General features: G+C 39.5%; 1 protein-coding gene across 1 annotated transcript in view; it reads right to left on the bottom strand.

Moving 5' to 3' along the window:
• Positions 1-759: 759 nt before the first annotated feature.
• The window catches only part of wnt10a (wingless-type MMTV integration site family, member 10a), a 45931-nt gene continuing 24980 nt past the window's right edge, over positions 760-21710 (bottom strand). Inside the window, exon 4 of the mRNA XM_084725526.1 lies at positions 760-3072. Coding sequence (XP_084581652.1) covers positions 2512-3072 — 561 coding nt within the window. The 3' untranslated portion in view covers positions 760-2511. The remainder of the gene's footprint in view (positions 3073-21710) is intronic.

Raw genomic sequence — 21710 nt, 5'->3', positions numbered from 1 at the left:
GGTTTCGGTTGTAAGGGTCTCATATGAGGAATCCCAGGAAGCTGCACCAACAATCAGACTTTCAGATCAGCTTTTTGATTCGGCCTTCATACTCGCAGTGACCCTTATTTATTGTAAAGGTTTCCCTCTGTAATGTAATGCAGCCTTCTAACTTAAATCATCCAGTCTGTCTTGGACTGCTTTTTTTTTTTTGTACCAAAATGTGTGAATGTATTTATTGACGAGTGTCATCACTGTTAGCAGGGTTACACATGATGCATACAACACAGTAACACTGACTGATACATCTACAGAGTGTCAGTTGAGCCAGTCAATTCCCTGATGTATTTTTAGGTGTGACCAAGGAACCCGAAAAAGAAAGAAGGGTCCGTTACATCACTGGTGCCACATTTGAAAGCTCTCAGCACATTTAGTGTAGTGGTGAATGAGCAGATGGATGACAGCGGTATTTTGTTGCATTGTTTTTGAGCTAATGTCTCGTGTTTTCGGAGCATATTTTGTTTCATTTGGAGGTTGATTCAATAATTTGCATGCTGATATCAGTAAATTGTGTAATCACACATTTGCGGCTAATCAAAAAACATTCCCTGCCTGCTGCTGACAACACCAGCAACTTAATTCCTCTGACTTCAGAGCACTCTGGGCTAATATTGGTTGACATGATGTTGAGCACATTGTGGGGTACAAAGCTTGTCATTTTGTCTAGACGTTGTGAGGTGTTCCAGATGTGGCACTATGATTTATTCAACAACAAAAAAAACACCCTCAGTTGTTGTGCACAACGCCCTGCTGTAGGTCTGCCAGGTCAGGCTGATATTGTGCAAACACTCAGCTTTGAGCTCTGGTTTGGTCTCCACCAATCCCTGAAAACAGCTGCCTGCTGCTGCTGGAATCAGCCAGACTGAACTGCACTGCAAAAAAACAAAACTATGGGCAAAAAGAGGCTGATACCCTTTAATACCCTGACTAAATTAACTCTGAGCCCATTAGCTGACATGACTATTTTCTGATGATCAAGTTCATTGTTACATGTTTTTCTAAAAGTTTCTGAAAGCCATGAAATGTTACAATATCTGAGGGTTAGTTTATAGGCTATCAGTTAAAAATTAATAATTAGAGTAGGTTTGTAAACGTTGCTGCTAGCGATCACACAATTTGTGAATGTTGTGCATACAGCCAGATTGCACAAGGGTGTAACATTACAGTGACAGGAGAACTTTTACAGTTGTGTTGGCGTTACACAGCTTGAAGCATTGCACCAACAGCTTGTGGCCAATAATAAAACACCTCCATAGCTATTGAATGCATTATTTTATTGCCACTGATTTTGGGTGGAATCTTCAGACATGAATCGCCAACATTTCTTGCTGGGACTCTTTCAGAAGCTGGGCCGGCGAGCAGCGGCGGAGGCATTTTCTTCAGGAAATGCACATAATTCTAGTTTGATTTAATTTGACCCATGAGCCTTTAAAGTATGTCTAATCATCTTTGGATACTTTTTGGAGACCGATGACAGATAAACAGATGCGCACATTTGGAAAAATAGTCAGTATTCTTTGTGTTCTCTCATTTGTTGGAGGCATTTCTCGATCAAAGCTCGTACAACATAGATATTTGGGTTTTAGGATGCTTCTCCCTTTATCATCCATAAGCTGCAATAGAACTGGCACCAAGCATTATCTGAGTGTTCGTAAAGAGATGTAATGACTCTTCCTTCTTTTTTAGGTTCCTTGGGTGTAACATGATAGTTGTTATAAACACTGAAACTTCTGAACTGCCCTTGAACAAGGCACTACATCCTTAAGTGCTCCAGGTGTGTTGTGCTGTATCAAATCCTGTACATTGTGAATCCTGACGTGTGAGAAGGTTTATATTCATCCCTGTATGAATGTAGAAGATAAGAGACATGGCAAATACTGTGTAACATGACTGTGTTAATGCTGTCAGTCATCATAAATCGGATGGAGGGACTACTGTTTGAAAAAGATGTCTTCCCCATATTTTAAGTTTAATGGGACGCAGACATCAGCTGTTCCACCTTATGTATTGCTGGTGCTATGAAGCAATATTATTTTCTTTCTGCATGCAATCTACTGCTTACTCCCAGCTTCCTCTTCGCTCACCTGAATCTCATGCACGTCAGTACATCAGTCAACATATGAAACAACAATAATCTGTTGTTTTCAGAGCCCACATTTCTTGTTTGGAGCTTTTTATCTGATATAACTATGATCCTTTGTCTCAAGAGGAAAGAAGTAAACATCCAAGCTCTCTGAGTTGTGGCAGCTTTAGACACGTGCACACTCTTTACCAACATGCACGTCTATCTTTCTGCTGGCTCAACTGCTTCACACTCTGTCCTCGCTCTTCTGGAAAACAGCAGTCCACCGCAAAAAGGTATGGGGCACATATATTACAGTCATATTCCCCTTTCAAATGAATAGTCTTGATTTAAAACGTCTCTTTTTCTTAGTTTTCTTTGTCGTGTACAGTCTTTTAGTGTGTGTTTCTTCATTTACAGACACTGACCCACTCTGTTATCCTGCACTCTTCACACACCACGTAGCAGCACCAGTGAAACTTGCAGTTGCAGCGTTCGCTCCGCGTCTGCTGCAGGATGTTGTGGCCCCTGCCGCAGCACAGACTCTCACAGTTGTCCATGCCAGGGCTGGTCTTGTTGCAGATCCGGCCCTGTGTGCCCGCCGAGTCCGACCCCAGGTCCCGCTCGCAGAAGTCTGGCGACTTTTCAAAGTAGACCAGCTCATTGACGCTTGGCCGCCTCCGATGCGTGTGGTGGTGGTGATTGTGGTGGTTGTTCTGATGGTGGTGATGGTGGTGGTGGTTGTGGTGGTTGTGATGGTTGTGGTGGTTGTGGTGGTTGTTGTGGTGGGAGTGGTCGAGCTGTCCGGTGTTTCGGTTGTGAGCCTTGATGAGCGTGGCGATGTGGAAGCGCTCTTTGAGGATCGAGCCCACGACCCGGAACTCCGGGGTGACCTGCCAGCAGGTCTTCAGCTGGCAGCTGCCCGACGTCCCGTGGCACTTGCATTTCCGTCTCATGTGGTCGAGCACCACCTGCAAAAAACACAGACGGAGACAGACAAGAAAAGAGAGAGTGGGATGGAGTGAGGAAGTGAGAGGAGGAGAAGAAAATGACAAGGATTAATGACTTTTGAAGTTTGGGTGTTGCAGACTGCATTTAAAGGGACCGTTTACCTCAAAAGCAAAAATACATATTTTTCCCATGGCCTGTAGTGCTATTTATCCATCTTGATCTTAATTATTTATTGATGGTTTATTTCATAGGGACAGATACATCATACACAGACAAGCTTAAAAAAGCCATTCAAGTATCAGAGTGTTTGTTGTTGTTGTTTTGCAACAACCGTCGCTAGAAGGGCTTTTATCAAAATAAGAGATAGGAACTGTGAGGTAAAAAGATGGTAAATTGAATATAACAAAGTTTCATAGAATTAAGTAAAAACTTGAGCACAACAAAAAGCAATAAAGCACACATTTAAAGACATTTAAAAACTAGACATGAGTGCATGTTTGTTGCTGAAGGAACAAGGATTTGGTAGCTTTCTTAAAAGTGGTGAAGTCTGCAACAGATTTCAGGGGGGTGGGGAACGAGTTCTAAGACCTCACAGAGAAATCTGTCTGAGATTCTCTGAGTTTCAGAGAATGGAACTTTGATTGGCTGCTCTGGCAGATCTGCTCTGTAGTCTCGTACTCACAGAGCGACTGAGGAGCAAATCCATTCAAACATTTACAGACAAGCTGAAAGATGACTGAAATGTAAGTTAAAATAAGTTTTGACTTTCCTGCACTTTTGTTTCATTATCACCCTGATACGTAGCCTCAATCATGCACACGTACATCATCCACGATCAGCAGAAGTTACGAGCTAAACTGTGACGGCAAGACAGTAGGCAGATATAAAATGAAAAAATTAAATGCTTCAAAAACAGTTTAATTGTGGCGTCAAACAGGAATTATTATGAAGAGAACTGCATATCAGCAGGAGAATATTTCAAGCTGCTGTGGTGAAAATGAAGTGGACGACGGTTAAGTCTTTACAGCATCTGCCACCAAACAGCACAAACCAGTTTGGTGGTTCTTTGAGAGCTCAGTATTTTCTAGGATGGTATAAAAAGTTTGAGAAACACTGATCTAGATGGATAAGCAGCATTACAGGTCAGTAGACTTGTGATTTTGGGGTGAACTGTCCCTTTAACACTGGCTTTACTTTTATTTATTTGTTCTGTTCCAGTGTACAGTGAACGACACACGATGCCCTGAAGGAACATCGGTCCCGCATTTAAAGAGCCAGGTGGTCTGAGCCTGTTGTCAAACATACTGATATCGAATATCACAGATGGATGCAGGCGTTACCCAAACAGGAGGGTCATTATTCATCTTTTGGCATCAGCTAATGACTCCAAGCATGACACACATGTAGCGGCACATTAGGCATCAGAGCATCACAGTGTTTACATATTTTCACTTTAATGGTTTAATGCTGGTCACTGGAACCACATCAGCAGCCAGAGTTCAATGAACTCTGCTCACTGTAGGTCCTGATACAGTAAAGCACGGCAATTTAAATCTAACATGGAGTTTTATTGAAATAGGGCTGTATGAGGTCTTATGCATAGTTGGTGTATTACCTACAGTAAGATTGATGGTTACCTTGCCATCAGGCAACTTTTCCGATGGGGAAAACGTTACAAAAGCCAGATATTGCTCTCTCCAGAGCAACCAGATTATTTTGGAAAAACATGAAAATTTTCCACTTTTATTTTATTTGCGTTATTGTGTGACTTCAGAGGGTTAGTTCGAAGTCACACAGTAACACAAACAGAACGAGGTGGTCGTCGACAAGACAATATTGTGTTCTGTGAGGCAAAATGACTGTTTTTGCCCAAGAAGTGTGGTGGTTTTGTATGAGCTAAATATAATGTCATAATCTGAAACAGAAAGAAAACTTTGACAGGTTGAGACTGTTTGAAAGCATGAAATCTAATAAAAAAAACATTTTGCATGATTTAAACTTAGTTTTGGAAGCTCGTATAATGTTTTGATAGGCTGAAACATCTCTCTTCTCTTTTTGACTTTTTCTTCTTCACAGCTGCATCATTATTTTTTACTCTTTTTGTTCCTCCAACAGATTTTTTGAGTTTCAAATTTGTCACTGTTCTCACAGTGTATTATTTTGTTTTCTTGATTTGAAACCCGGATCTGGTGTGGATGTTGGGAAAAAAGTTTTGAAATGTTGAAACTTGAGTTTTCAAAGAGCAAATCTTTAGTTTGGAACTTTTTGCTGATGTACTTTTACGCTGTTCTCTCAGAGCTGAGTTTACAACACACTTTTCAGAGATCTGCAGAGACAATTTACATTTTCTCTGTAGGCAGTACATTTATTTTTTAGATCGTCGTGCTGCTTCGAAGCTCTGAAACATTTTGCATCTTTGCAGTTTGGTATCCGTCAATCATTTTTTAGTTTTGCCAATCAGAGGCTTATAATCTTCCAGTCAGAAACTAATTTCACCAGTGCACATCTTGACACTGAAAATGTGTTGGACTCAAACACAAAATAATGTCTGCAGAGATCTTAACATTTTCTTCAGCCTATCAAAATATTATACAAGCTTTTAAAACTTAGTTTCAATCTTGCAACACCCTTTTTATTACATTTCAAGCTTTCAAACACTGAGTTTCAACCTTTCAAAGCTTTTTTGGTTTCAGACTGTGACATTTTATTTATAACATAGACATGTTTACCATGAGAAAAGCCTGTCTGACAGCTAGATAAAGCTCAGGGGTCTGCTGACTGCCATCTACTGCCGACCCCACTTCAAACAATCCACACTGTCCCTTCAGGGTCTCAAATAACAGTCCTGATGTCGCTGGCATATTTGCATGCGTACACAAGCATAAACACAAAATGTCCCATCAACATTCACACACGAAGGTACACACCACACGGCACAAACCCTGTCCACCCCAGTCATATTTCCTCGAGGCTGCGTGTTTGCATGTGTGTATGTATTTATGTGCGCGCATGTGTTTATCAGTCATCACCTGTTCTAAACTTTAAGATCCAATTACCAACAGGAACACCAGGCCACCCAGAGTCCTGACAGATGCTGCTGCTGTTGCCACCCCTATCAGCACACACACACACACACACACACACACACACACACACACACACACACACACACACACACACACACACACACATGCTGGACACTTGCACAGTTAAACACCTTCCACACATGTGCCAGCAATAATGCTAATCTCCAGACACACACGCAAAGTCTGTCACCCACACACTGTACGACACCCACACAGAATGAGACAAAGCTCAGACTACAGGTATGACTAATTTAGGCGATGAATAGAGGTTATTTATGTTAAAAATGGTTCAGAACCTAGATATCAGTGCTAAAAATGGTTGAGACCACAGATATCAACGTTAAAAATGGTTAAAAGCCCTGATATCGATGCTAAAAAGGTTTAAAAACCAATTTTTTAATGTTAAAAATGGTTAAAAAATAAATATAATAATTTTATATAATAATTATAATAAAATCAAACATGTTTAATATTATCAGAGGGTGGCTACGCTCTCTCCAGCACCAAACAGGAAGCAGCAAACCAGGGAGTTACAATGAAAAAGACTCACGACTCAAATATCATCACACATGTTAGACGGTGCATTAACAGTGTTATGAGTCTGTGTTTAATTCAGCACGTATCTGATCCACCAACCAGTACATATTTTAGTGAGAATCTTTCATTTTAAAAACAGCAAAGTAATACAGCTAATCAAAGGGGGCTGGTGAGGAGGTTGAGGCGACAAACTGTGAGATCTGTACAAAATATACTTCATATTTCTGGATTATATCGATGCCGAAATGACAAGAAGACTCCCTAGTGTTTGTGTTTTTGCAGACATGTAAGGAAATTGTTAATATGTCGTATTTCTTAAAGGGAGTTTGGCCCATTATTTTCCTCAGAGAATGCAGGGAGCTTTTGTTTAATTCAAACTGCTGATATGTATATTTTTAATGTTTTATCACAACTACATTAAAAAAAAAAAACATTCCTGCAATACCTCCTCTTACTGCCCGTGGTGGCTCTCTTGAATTGATCTTTTTTTTTTTTTTTTTTTAAGAAATTACATGATCAAACTCCATCATCTGATCCATCAAGAAGCAACAGTATGAACAGAAGGACGGAGGGAAAAAGAGAGATGGGCGGGATCTGACGTGTATCTATTGAGTGAGAGAATCCAATTATTGACTTTGGATCAATGCCAGAAATCAGATACTTCACTTTTCCTGTTTCCTCTTTAGATTGTACACGTCTCCCAGGGAGAAAAACACGTTGTTTAATACAGTAAAAAATTTGGGTTCCGCGCTCTAAGACTTCCACTTACAGCAGTAAGTAAGTTCCCATGTGAGTAAACCATGCAGAGGTAAGAGAGAGAGAGAAAAAAAACACGTTTCCTTATTCTGGAGCATGAATGAGCAGAGAGGTGGATGAGAGATAGTGATAAATGGAGCGACTTGACTCATCTGTTTGGAATGAACGAGTGAAAAAGAGCAGCAGAAGAAAACAGCACCGGGCCAAAGATAATAGTGATCAGTCACACTCTAAAAATGAAACAAAATCAAATATAAACATCAGGTGACTCTTACACAGCTTGTGGAGCTGAGAAGGTGATGATGCATCGATCTGGAGCAGCAACAACTTGTTCAAGAAGTACTAAAGTTAAAGGACCAGTGTGTTGAATTTGGCGGTATCAGGCACTGAGGCTGTAGACGCTGACCGCCCTGATAAATTATTTTAAATAAATTATGTAATCTGCTCATTGGTTTGCAATGCAAGCTCTGTAATAGTGCTGTGATGCTGCTGAGTAAATGAGACGTGTGCCAATAGCTGTAGATTGAAGTGAATCAGAAAAAACGTCTTAGTGATGGTCTAACCAAAGCTTTTACTTTGAAAAAATAAATCCCTACCATGAAACAGCAGCTCCCACTGTTAACTGCAGGTGATAAATGATGTACAAGGTCTGTAATATAAGAGCATTTTGAGATGATGTGTAATTTAGACGTTGCACAATGCAAACTTAATATCCCATATTGATTTGTTATATTTTTGTCAAGCTGAAGTCAAATTTCCAATCCTGATTACAAAGGTGGACATTCAGCTGTCCAGCTTAATTTAAAGCATCAAGTCCAATTTCTCTCAGAAATTTGTTACAAATATGCGCTCCCAAAACAAAACATGCAGACATTTTTCTGACAATAAAAACATTAACATTAATTTTCGGCCTGTGGTCCTCCATACGGATCATTTTTTCCTAAGTGGCTCCAAACAGAGAAACGGACTCCACAGGAAAGAATTTGTTCTACATCAGGACGTCAGCAGCCTTTACTCTCTAGAGTCATTTTTCACCAAACAAAGAAAAAAAAAACCAATCTGTCCGGGGCTGCAGCTATTAAATTATTATTTAATTTTCCTCTGAGACGAGCCAAGGGAGACTCAACACACGCCGCTGGTAACGTTTAGAGGAAAGTCATAGGTGTCAGCTGTAATGCTCATTTCAGTTGATGAATTATTTAAACTGTTTTCTATCCAGTGTGCGTGTGGTTACAGTTGGAAGAGGGGCAGAAGAGCCGCGTGCAGCTCTGGAGCTGCAGGTTGCTGACCCACGTTCTAAATGAACCTTGTTAACAGCATACGAATGGGACTAAAGCTGACCTCTGTTCAGTTTCTCTCGGTTCGTTGTTGGTCCCCTTTGTGGAAGAGGACCCACTCCTGATTCTTATTTTAAGGTCATTATGCACAAATGCAAACTTTCTTGTGAATATTATGTTCCATTTCTTCCATATTTTGCTAAAAGCTCACCTTAAATCTGACACACTGGTCCTTTAAAGTGATGTAAACGTGTTCCTAGAGTTAGGGTGAGATTATATAAATACTGCATCCTTACAGTCCTTACAGTCAAATGTACACAACCTGATGCTGCAACTTAAAATCATTCTGATGCTGTATTATACCAATTATGCAAAATAAAGCAGAATACTTTCAGCCGTTGCATCACTGCATGTTTTGCTCACAACAGAAAGTGACTGAGAAGTACGTGCTTTGGATAAACATGGTTCCACTGTTATTGAGAGTGTTGAAAACAAAGTTGAAAGAAGCTGTGATCAGCGGTGAGGAGATGCTAGAGGCTGTAAGACTTTATAGTAAACAACATTATAATAGCTCAAACAGCACTTGCACTGAGCTCAGATTGCAGTGTTTGGTTCAGTTTTTTTACACAGGGGCAGAGGCAACCCCAGAATCACAAATGTGCTGGCCTTAAACACACAGCCGAGTCTGTAATCATAAAACTCTCCAACCCACTTAAACCTTAAAGAGACAAACTGGCCGAGGAGTCATAATTGCATCCACATTGCTACTGTTTGAAGGTGCATTCGCAGCAGGACAGGGGCTTCAAAGCAACAAAAACAGCAGAAAAGTGTTATTTATAATGATATGCAGAGGGAGGAAAAAAAAAAGCCAAACTCGTCTGGCTGATGATGAACCACAGCAGCATGTCTTAAACTTTTTTTTTATGTGTGTCAGAGTCGTGTAGTTTACATAAGATTTTCCTGAGGCAGGAGCAGCATATGGACATGATCTCACTACACTACAAAACCATGGCTTTCAGTAGAACAGCATGTCTTACTTCCGTACCAAATGCTCAGAGTGCAGCTAAATGCAATTGACCGTTCACCGAAAACCCTCCCCTGACGAGTGACCGTCCAATCGTAGCTCAGCAGCCGTAACTGGGCATGGCAGGCCTGTCAAGCTTTGGATTTTTCCACAAATGCCGACGCGCTCTGTAACTACAGGACTGTAGTAAGAGTGAGTTTAAAGAGTTTAGAAGGTTGTGTTTTTGTTTCAGTCTCTCTAAAACCCCAAAACACGAGAGCAGCAGTGTGAGGACTGGATTCAGCAGCTTGTTTACCTGCTGTCATGTTAAAAAAAACACCATTCACATCTTCTGTATGGTATATAGTCCTGCTGGGGAGAGCAGGGACAGAAGTTCGACTTTTACACAGAGATACATTTATTCAGATTAATCATATTTTATTATGATTAACATACACACCAATACCAACTGTTGTTTTACATTTTGGATAAATGAGTTGGTAAATGATTATTTATGCCTCTCTCTGAGTCGAGATGAAAGAGATAAACGTGTGTAATAATGTAATTAATATTTCTGGTATATAATTCTCATTAATGCTTTCATTAGTCCTTCTAACAAATGATCAGAGTGCTCTCAAATCAGTTTAACATGTCAGATGTCGCAGTTGTATGAAGTTGGTCCAGTGTGTCCCTCATTTCAAACAGCCTGACATGCTTGAGCATAAATTTCTTGCAAATATAATAAGCAGTGAAACACACCTTTAATAACAGCAGAAGTAGCACCATGTTACCATATATGATGTCATATACCCAGACTGACTGAATCCAGTTTTTTGAGACTGTCCTTCCTCACTGCAGTTTCAAAGCAAGAGATGCTCAGACATGGCATTTACTTCACTCCTGTTACGACTTGTACCACATGAGAAACACCACACGGACATGTTAACGATGTTAAAAACACTGCAGTGTGTCTTTAAATAATGCTTTACAAGATTCTCATTTTAAAGCAACACTTGAAACATTAAAAACATAGCAAGAGATTGTGAATTCAATCAAGTCATAGCACTAATGTTAGCTTAACTAGCCAGCTAGCTACATCAGATAACAGCGACAGCTGTCATTTCAGCCAGCAAAATTTATAGTCACAGACCAAAAATGAAAAGTGAGCTTTCATCTGCTTTTATCTGAAGTAGGAACCTATTTTTTTATATATAAAGAATCAAGAGTTTTAGGTGTTAAACCTGCCAGTTATATTTGTAAGCTGCTAAGGTGCTGTGCAAGAACATAAAGTTTGACAGGCGTAACAACAGGCGTGAAGAAAACTTCAATTTTTACCGCGGGTTTCTAATGTTTTCCTCATGTGTTACTCATGCAGTATTGATTTATTCTGTCAGACGGCTAATCAGGTTGTTGGTACTCAGCTGGAGCTGCATCAAGGCCTGCAAACATTTTTTTTAGATTTAAAGAGGTTGGCTATAAAACATTAGTTGGATATTAACATATATGCCTATTCAACATCAGAGAAATAACTTGTGTGAGTTCTGTGTCAGGGTGGATTTATCTCCTGAACACACGAGGCGTGCTACACACCCTGCGCTCTGACTGGGCAGAGCTTAAAAGAAGTTTGCAGGCTCCTAAAACCTCAACAAAAGAACATAACTCCGGATGACAAGCAGTGTGGGCTACTTTGTGCGTGTGTGTGTGTGTGGGGGGGGGAAATGTTAAATATTCTTTTGACGTGCTGTTGAAAAGCAAACAGATAAAATCCAGACCTGTAACAGGTAATAGGAAGTAGGGAATCTGTCTGCTCTTGCTGTATTAGAAGTGGTCTGTCAGTATGACGTGCAGCGCCGATCTGTACGACAAAAGAACTGCGGGAAACACACATTGAGTACATTTTGTACAAGAAGAGAAGAAGAAAAACATTTACAAATGGGCGCCTGGTTTAATTTAAAGCTAATAAGGAACTTTTATATTGTATTTTGTTGATTCTGGCGTCCCCTGTGGACAAAAGCAGCAGCGTGTCCTACATAATAACCACAAAATATAACATCAAACATAGATTTATTTCAATTCACTCTCATATTCAGTTACATTTATGTCAACTCACAAAAAACAACGAAATTATGATTTAACGGTTTTATGACTGAACTCCTACAGACATTTATGATACAAAGATGATGTGATTTTCAAAATAAAAGTGTAGCTCAAAGGTGACAGTCCAGATTGATATTTTCACTTTGCATCAGTAATAATGGATCACTGAACACTGAATCAATATATTGATCAAAATTAATGCATCATTAGACCTCTAGTCATTATAGTTTGGGATTTTAGAGGCTTTTAACACATTTTTAAATTGTTTGAAGTTGGGACTTCCTGTCTGGGACGAGGGAGATTTCCAGCACAGAGGAGGTTTAGAATAAGTATTGGTATTAATTATTAGTAGTAATAAATTTGAAAAGGGTCTTTTTTTGGTGGAACATGATTTTTCCCAGTTTTGAAGAATGGGTGAGACTTTCATAACTAGTTAAAATTCTTTGTAGTGGCCTTAATTTAATCGAAAGGCAAACACAATAAATAAAACATATACATTTACCAGTTTAAATGCATGAAATTGTATTTAATCCAATAGCTAGGAATCGAGCTGCAGCTCAGATCATTCACTTGTTGATTTTTCCGATGCAGCATAGATTTAAGGTTAGATGTTAAGAGAGGAAAGGTTCTTAGTCTTTACTGATCTGACATAATGGAGTCCAGACTGATTAATTGATGATCAGATGAAAGGTTGGGATTTTCTGGTTTCTTCCTGTTCTCTCTCAGCTGAACCCGGGGCTACGGCTGCATGCACCAAAGACAACACAGAAAAATGTGTCTGTGTTTACGATACCTAACGGGACTACTGTGGAAAAAAAAAAAAAAAAAAGGAAGAAGAAAACTGATGCAGTGATTTATTGTTGATCTTGAGAATTAGCCCCGAGGACGTACATGCACGTATGCAGGGCCCCAGTGGAGGAGGGGGTCTGGAGGGGGCGGGTACAGTAAACGGGGGAGGTGAGGTCAGAGGAAAGCAGAGAGGAAAAGAGGATGACGGGGGGGGGGGGTGATCTGTGGATTATCTCTTTGCTGTCTCTACACCGCTTCGCTTGACACGCAAACAGCTCTTTGTGAGGTGTGTGTGTGCGCGTGGGTGTCCGTCTAGCCGATACTCTATCTAGGCTCAGTGATCGTGTCCTGCTGCTATTAACCACACAGATTTAATCACCGATCCTATCTAACCTGCCATCAGCTGTGATTGTCTTGGCAATATGAGCCGGGAAATATACAAATATCTCACACAGCTCGAGTCCCTTTATACACGCTATAAAAAGCTTGCTTGAAAAGAACACTTTTGCATAACACACTTAGTGTCAGAGGCTCAGTAGTGGCCTGAAGTCTGAGTCTGAGAGGAGTAAAATAGGTTACACGAAGAAAAGAGGTGATTTTTTATTGATAAAAGAAGTGACAATGATACAGTGTATTTCCCAATGAATTCTTCGAGTCTGCAAGTCTTTGCAACACAACTGTTCTGTTGCAGAAACTTCCTATCTTACGTCTTAAAGGAGAAATATGTAAAATATTTCCTGCACTAAATCATGAAATGACCATGATGTTTCATAGATTTTAAGGAAACATGATAAGTTGAAATGCCGGCTTGTCGGCAGTCAATGTAACTGCTGGTTTTTGTCATTGAAAAATCCTGAAAGATAAAAACAATGAAAAAAAAAAATACAACAGTTTCAAGAAAGATGACCGGTGTTTGTAGTCGGTGTAGGTGTAGTTGTCTGTTAGCCAATACTACCATTAGCTACTGTTAGCAAAAACTACTGTTAGTTACTGTTAGCGAACACTGTTGATGGCTACTGTTGGCAAACACTATAGTTGGTAACTATTAGCAAACAATACTGTAAGCCACTGTTAGCAAATACTACAGTTGCTTTTGGCAAAAAACTACTGTTAGTTACTGTCAGCAGTCGCTACAGTTGGTTTCTGTTAGCAAACACTGCTGTTAGCTACTTTAGTTAGTAGGTTAGCTACCACTACAGGTGGAAAAGTGAAAGTTAAGAACACCTAATGGTTAAACTAAAGTTAGGAGAGTTTATTTAAGATTTGGGGAAGTTAGGATGGGTGTGTAATATGCATTTCATGTCTTCAGGTAGAAACATTGACTTGAACTGTTCATTTGGCTTTTTTTCTGGTCCTAACCTGCTGGTTAAGACCTGATTTAGGTTACCAAACAAATAAGATCCACAAGTTAAAAAGTTCCTCTAACATGGCCACTGAACTCTGAGTTAAAATACAAACACTCCAAAACATGTGCTATAAAAAGACAGAAAGCTGTTAATACATGCTCTTACATATTGGCTTACATACACATGAGAGATGTAAACTGCTTAAGTCAATGGTCGACCGCAGTTAGAAACAAACATCTGGCAAGTTTTAATTGGCTCAGAGAGTAAGACAGAGGCGTCTATAAACCAACCCCAGACAGAGATCAAATACAACATGTTGGTGGCAGATTAGGACTGCAGGCTACAGGCTACTCATACAGTAGACCAGGGAACAGTGCAGCAAACTGTAGAGTACAGCAGAGCAGACTACAGTGAAGTGGACTGAGTGAATTAAAGATCAGAGCTGGTGTCTGGCCTTTTTTTTTTTTAACCACAATGTTTAAAATGCATTAATTTGGCCTTTACAGGACACCAAACAGCAGGTAAAATCAAAAGCCAGGAAACAAGTGCAGAGAAAAAACTAACAGGTTTCCTCACAGAATTGGAGATTAATTGATGTATGTGTTTTTTGTTTGTTTGTTTGTTTGTTTTACACATTATCTGATTGACAGGTTATTTTATTCATTTAGCACCTCTTTTTCATTTTTTCAACGTGTCCATCTGTTTTTTTGCACATGGACACAATCCTCACAGCAATGGTCAATAATTATATTTTTAATTTTCTAGAAGATCCATATTTATTCAGACACTTTTTCATTGTCTTTTGCAGCCGTCTCATAACAACAACTGAGCTCCATGACTTGCAGCATGTGTGCCAAAGGTGAAGTGTTACCACACTCCTTTTAGCCAAACGTTACACCTGATTTTGTCATCCTGACCAAATATCAAGATTTACCTGAGTCAGCACTGACTCATGGGTAATGAAGGAGTGGGTGATGACTTGCAGCAGAGCTTTTTTTGTCGAGGGAAAGTCCTGTTGCATGACGCACACAACACCACCAATCAAAAGCAAATGAAGAGTTGAGCAATTGTTTGTCTGTCTGTGCTTGTAACAGCATTAATGAGGAATCCCACACATAAAACTATTATGCATAAACCTTGTGCTTGTTGTCAAATATGTGGTTCTGACCCTGTAATAATTTGGTGTTTAGTATAAAATGCTTTCATTTTGGCTTCAGTGTTAATCCACATTAATAATCAACACTTTGCCTGAGATGCAACGATACCAAATACTTAAATGAGCACTGTGAAGCATTTAGTGGCATCTAGCGATGAAATAGCAGATAAAGATGGTGGTGCAACATCGTGGACTTCATAGCAGAGAACCTGCTTCCTCTGTAGATATAAACAGCTCATTCTAAGGTAACGAAAACACCATGATTGTTGTCTGATTAAACGGTTCCTTCAGGATTTCAAAGGTCTTATGGGGGGATTTTTGCAGCCTAAGATGCCTGATTTCATGGTAACTTTTCTCATAAATTGTGATGCCTGTTGCAGTGCTTTTAGGTGTTTTTTGCTATGAAATTGAGTCAAGAACAAGTGAAAATTCTTTAAAACTCAAAGGCAACTTGTTCCAGGAAGGATCAAACCACAGGTTTCAGGGTAATGTTACCAAAAAGGAAAAAATAAATAAAAAATTAAATAGTAAAATAAAATAAAAGAAGTATCCAGCCATGACCAAAACATGTGCAAAAGATTGGCATGATCTTTTGAAACATGTAAAAAATAAAAATTAACCATAGATTATCGCAGTACATATTGTCCAGTTCGATATGATACAGTGACATTTTTTATTGCAATATTTGATATATTGTTACATCCTTACCTTAAGCAGGTCATTATTGTGCAATAATGACCTGCTAAAGGTACAATATCCTGCTCATTACATGGTTACTTTATTAGATAAAAGGCAGTAATTTAAAGTAATTTATAACAAAATGTAATGTCAACAGTTATCAGCATTGCATCCATAGCAACCGACTGTTCTTCATAGCAACAGTCGATTATACAGAAATAACAGACTGTAGAATGTTATAATTGACCAATCAGAATTGAGTATTTAACAAAGCTGAGTAATAAAATACAGTAAATGTTCACCATGTGGAGGTACAGTCACTGAGTCATAACCAGCTTCACTGTACCAGAACATTTATTTACTCCCTGTTTTGTTGGGGGGCGTTGAATTTAATCCTTGTGTCATCACCACTAACCATTTTGGGAAAATCCTAATCTGATGTCTGTGTGTCCCACAGTCGACCCTTCTCGCTGATAAACAGCAGACTAGTCTGCACGCTGCCTCGAGTTTGTCAGTTCAAAGAAAATCTACTAAAGGACCTTTAAAGCCAAGCAGAAAGCCAAGGCGATATCAAAGCACACAAACAAATCCCACAGCAGCACATTAAGCCCAGACATCACTTTAAACAAATCAAACGCCTCGCTTCAAAAGAACAGTTAAGCGTACGCAGACAAATGCATTACACGCACAATACACGCACACATGCAAACTCCATGACAGGCAATTACTGAGCAAATGCATGTCTACAATCAGCAGTGAGAACTACAGTAGAACGTGTGTCTGTTTGTTTGTTTGTTTGTTTGTTTGTTTGTTTGTGTGTTAATTACACATGTCCACAGCTCTCATTTAGAGACTCTAATAAAATGTTCTTGCCAGAATAAACACTTCCACTTGCTGAGCTTTACTGTGGAACATCTCCCTCTGTGTGTGAGAGACAGAGCTGTAAGGACACACTCTGAGAGATAGACAGAACCATGAAGCGTTCTTCAACTTGTACCACATTGGAGAACCCTATTTGGTTCCTGGTAGCACCTTTTATATAGTTTCACTTGGAACTCTTTCAGGTAGCTCTTCCTAAAACCCATCATAAAGAGTTGTACCTAGAATCACATGTGAAAGGTTTCACCCAGAGCCCCAAAAGGTTCTAAAGGAGAACCCCTTCATCGTGTAATGGTTCCACACAGAACCCTGTCTGGAGGTCAGACTGTTTCCACCTTCTGTGAGTGCCAACAAAAACCCACTGATGAGAACTTTTTAAATTCCAAGGGTTTCATTTAGAACCCAACAAGGGGGTTCTACCAAGACCCCTTTTGTATTCCAAGGGATTTATCTTGAACCCACCCATAGGGTTCGAATGAGAACCTTTTTATATTCCAAGGATTTCATCTGGAACCCACCAAGGAGGTTCCACCAAGAATCCTTCTATATTCCAAGGAATTCATCATACCCAACCCAGAGGGTTCTAAAAAAGACCTCTTTAGGTCCCAAGGATTTTTTCTCGAACCAACCAACGGGGTTCTACAAAGAACTCTTTTATATTCCAAGGGTTTTATATAGAACCCACACACAAGGTTCTACGAGAACTTTTTTATATTCCAAGGGTTTCACCTAGAAAACGACCCCAGGGGTTCTACAGAGAACCCTTTTATATCCCAAGGCAGTTATCTAAATCACCCACGGTGTTCTGCAGAGAACTCTTTTGTATTTCAAGGGTTTTATCTAGAACCCACCAAGGGGGTTCGACTGAGAACTCATTTATATCATAGTATAAAGAACCCTTCTTTCTTCCAGAAAGGGTTCTTTGGATGAAAAGGTTTCCTTAACCTTTTGAAAAACACCTTGAGCAACCTTTTCTTCAAATAAGAGGTTCTTCAGAGGCATATGATTGTGGGTAGAACCTCAGCCCTCAACCTTTATTTCTACAAGTGTATCGTGGGTTTGAGGCTATGTGTGTGTAGAGCATGTTGGCGGCTCAGACGAAAGGCTCAGCCTCTGTTCTGTCAGGACTGTGGAACGTTCTGCACACCACTGATGATATGAAACGTTCTCTGAGGACTGACCTCGCATTAATGTTGCTATTTTTGATCAAACACACTTTGCTTTTTCGTGTGGCTTCTGAGTCAATCAATGAACGTGACTCCGGGGAAGTTTATCGTCTCTCGGGGGTTAAATTAGGCAGAAAAGGACCTGAGCAGGTTTGGATCAAGCTGGACTGGGTGCTGCTTTAGATCCATTATGGGTTAAATCACTTTTACAGCATGTTCAGTGTTCTGGTGAAGCAATGATGTGTCTCAAGACTGAGGTATGCGATTCTGGAGAAAAATAGTAACTTGTAGAGTCTTATTTCCCAGTCTTACTGACCTGATTGGTCTTTTGGCCATTGATCTCCCATCATGGACTAGATTCTCTAAATCCCGAATCCAGAAGTCTAGTTTTCTCTCAGACCACTTGAACTACGTCATGCTTGAAAGTTATTGTGGAACTTTTGCCCAAATGATGCCAAAAATAAGCTGCTTAAACCAACTTTAACACACAAAATACTGCAGGTCTTCAATTGCCTGAAAACAGCAGCTTTACAAGCACTCACAGTTGTCCAGTTGGAGACGTGTCACTTCAGGTCAGTTGAGGTTATTTCACTTTTCAACCAAACCACAAGTCCTTTCCATTGTACATACACTACATGGAAATACAACATCGCTGGGTGCAGCAGGAGCTGGCATCAGACACAAGTGAACCCAACTCTTAAGAGGAAACTGATGTCCTTGTCCAGTAAGAGCAGATGAACCACAACTGGTCATCGATCACTTTAAATTAAATTAACTTCAGATGGATTAACATATTAAGTTGCTGTGCATCTTTGGTCACTTTGGGCGGGACGTCTATAACCTGCGTCTCCAGAGCCACATGAGGCTCTTTAGCCCCTCTACAGCTGAGAGATTCAAAGTTATCTAAAGAAGAAAAGTAAATTATCTCAACATAAGATTGCAGGTCAGCAGAATCTTTTAATAAGAGTTCTAAAAAATCTTTTACGGTATGTTGCCTTGAAATTTTGAGTTATCTCAGTTATTTTTTTTTACAATATAAAGTTATCCTTCAAATTAAAATTATGCATTATATCAACAAAAAAGGTAAATAATCCTTTGAATCATTTCCTTAAAGGGACAGTTCAGATTATTTTGAGGTAAGCCAAATGTTGCTCCCTCTCTCACTTAACCAGACTTCATTGGTGAAACCATTAATTTTAACTTGCAGAACATGGGAGTTTCTGGTCTACCGCTGACAATTAGTTAGTTTGTTTATGTTGCTGTGTGACTTCAGTGTTTTGAAAGGTTAGTTCGGATTCACCAAAATCCCAAAATAACACAAACAACCTCACAAATTGAAGCTGAAGTAGACCAACAAATGCCATCTTCTGTAAGGTAAAATTACTGTTTTTGCAAAAGGAGTTTGGTTGACCAAGAAAGAGAGCAATATTTGACTTATATATTGGAAAAAGGATGTGACAGCAAGGTAAAGCAATATTCTGGTGTGTTGACTGGTATCTATTGTAGCCAATACACAGACTGTTGATGAGTACCTCATACAACCCCACTTTAAATAATCCAAACTATCCCTTTAAACTGTGAAGATACAACAGAATAAAACTGCACTGAATGCTTCCGACATGGTCTGAGCAGACGTATGGTGCAAGTGCAGATCCCAGTGTTTGGATTTCAGTCACTCAAAAACTTTTTTATTTTCTTTTTATTTAATTTCTTTTTTTTCCTCCTGATCTAACACGGGTGAGGGAAGTGTAGATTAGAGCTGCACAATTATAGTAAATTATTTTGACAGACGTCACAGTTTATTCACGATTAGTGGGAACAATCAGTTTTGCATCATAAGTTTCATTTCTACTACAAACAATAAAATGCTACAATAAAAATCATGGTGATGGAACATTTGTTGGGGTTCGTACCGAACAAACAGGTTGTCTTACATCTGGAGAGCAAGACAGGACAGGGCATCTCTGCAGCACTACAGGACTTCATTACAATGCTGTTTTGCAGTTTATGCGATTTTGCGACGTTGTTTATATTTTGATTAAGCATGCAAGTTTTTTTGACACACATTTTGCCTGTAACAAATATTGCACCTCCTGCAGTCTGGAAATTGCAAAAAGCCATATTGTGATTTCGATATATTCTCGATCAATAGTGCAGCCCTAATTACAAATAATGAAGACGCACTAACCACCCTTTTACTTTGATTTTAAAGCCAAACTGCTGTCGGGTCATGACTGGCACACTCCCTGCTGCACCTCCTCACCTATACTTACTTACTATACGTTGTAAAGATCACAAAGAGTCAACAAAATACCAAAGACACAAGTGCCATCATGAACATAACCTTGATTTACAGAGAGTCAAATGTCTCAAATGATCATGATCTGTTATTGAACAGGAGATTGGCTACATTACAGGATTAAACAGGAAGGAAAAGCAGCATTGAAATGTATATTTCCCTTCCTGAAAATGGGGATACCATCTCTCCTTACTCCCCTTCAGTCATGCCCTGATGGTAAATTGTAATTACTCGAAGACGCTTGCCAGTAACATTGAGCACTGTTGCATAGCCAGCACTGTCACCACCTGCCTAATGAGCAGACAGGATTCAACAGAACCTCGGCATGGCTCTAAGCTGTGCAACATGAACGCAGGAGAGCGTGCCAAGCATTTGTTTTGAGGTGTGCTCTCCAAACGATTGAGAAGAACGCTCAACAAAAAAAAAAAAAAAAGAAAGAAAAGAAAAGAAAAACTTGGCCAAGAAATTTACTGCCCCGGTGAAGTGTTTCCATGTCATAAGCAGCCACTTTAAACATGTAGTCAGGCATTTAAAACCGCTCTAATTAACTACTGAACAGTAGTGTGTTTGGGTTCACTGCAGCAACACGGAGCGTGGAGGTCTGAATTCAGCATTTTCAGTAAAATTCATGCAAAATTCAGACTATTTGGCTTAACTGTTCTAGAAAAGTAAAACATATAAATCAGTTCAATAAAACTTTCATCACTATGCAAAGCATCTTTCACTTCAGTTTTTTGGGTCAATACTGGATCCACTTTTTCAAAACTCTTCAGTCTACCTCATCAACATGCATCTTTGTCAAACACTTAACCTCACCTCTACAACACACTCACACCACCAAGACACTTCATACAGATCTCAAAATAAGCTCATCAGTCCCTCCAGGATTTCACAGGCTTTTATCAGGATTGTTGCGGCCTAAAATGCCTGATTTCACAGCAGCTTTTCTAAAAAAAAAAAATTGTGGTGCATGTTGACGCATTTTTAGCAATGAAATTGTGAGACCAAGAGAAAATTCTAAAAAAAAGGAAAAAAAGTTGCAGGTTTTTTATATAATCCATTAAAAATCAAAAACTGTTCCAGGGAGAACCAAAAAGGCTCAGGATTACAAAAGATAGTGAGTGACAAATCATTCTTTTCATACCCATGATAAAATAAAACAATATAAATCCAAAAAAAGTAAATAATAAAACACTGAGATGAACGTATATGACGTTGTTGTTGGGGATTACTGTGACTGATGGAACTCAGGAGGAGGAGCTACAATAACTGCTCAAATTTGCAGAAAAGTTGCAGAGTTTGGATAAAATTGCGAGCTTGTGCAGAATTCACGGGGATTGGTTGAATTTGCGTGAATTGTTGTGATTGCAGCATCATGACTTCCTGGAGGGGAGGGGCTTATTCAACCTAAACACCAGCAACAATTCTCTCTCAGACACTTTCACTGAGAACACACTGACCTAAAAACCAGCGACAACAGGGAACATTAAGCCTACACAAAACTTTTATATTTGGAGCTCGAATGATGTGCAGAATATCACCTTTTCACTTTTCTGACTGCACGACAGTATTTGTAACAAGACTGAAAC

This window comes from Lutjanus erythropterus, chromosome 8 (assembly GCF_056507025.1).
Source record: "Lutjanus erythropterus isolate fLutEry1 chromosome 8, fLutEry1.hap2, whole genome shotgun sequence".
In the NCBI taxonomy this organism is placed as follows: domain Eukaryota; kingdom Metazoa; phylum Chordata; class Actinopteri; order Lutjaniformes; family Lutjanidae; genus Lutjanus; species Lutjanus erythropterus.
Note: the sequence above shows the minus strand (reverse complement) of the source record. Positions and strands in the feature narration are given on the sequence as shown.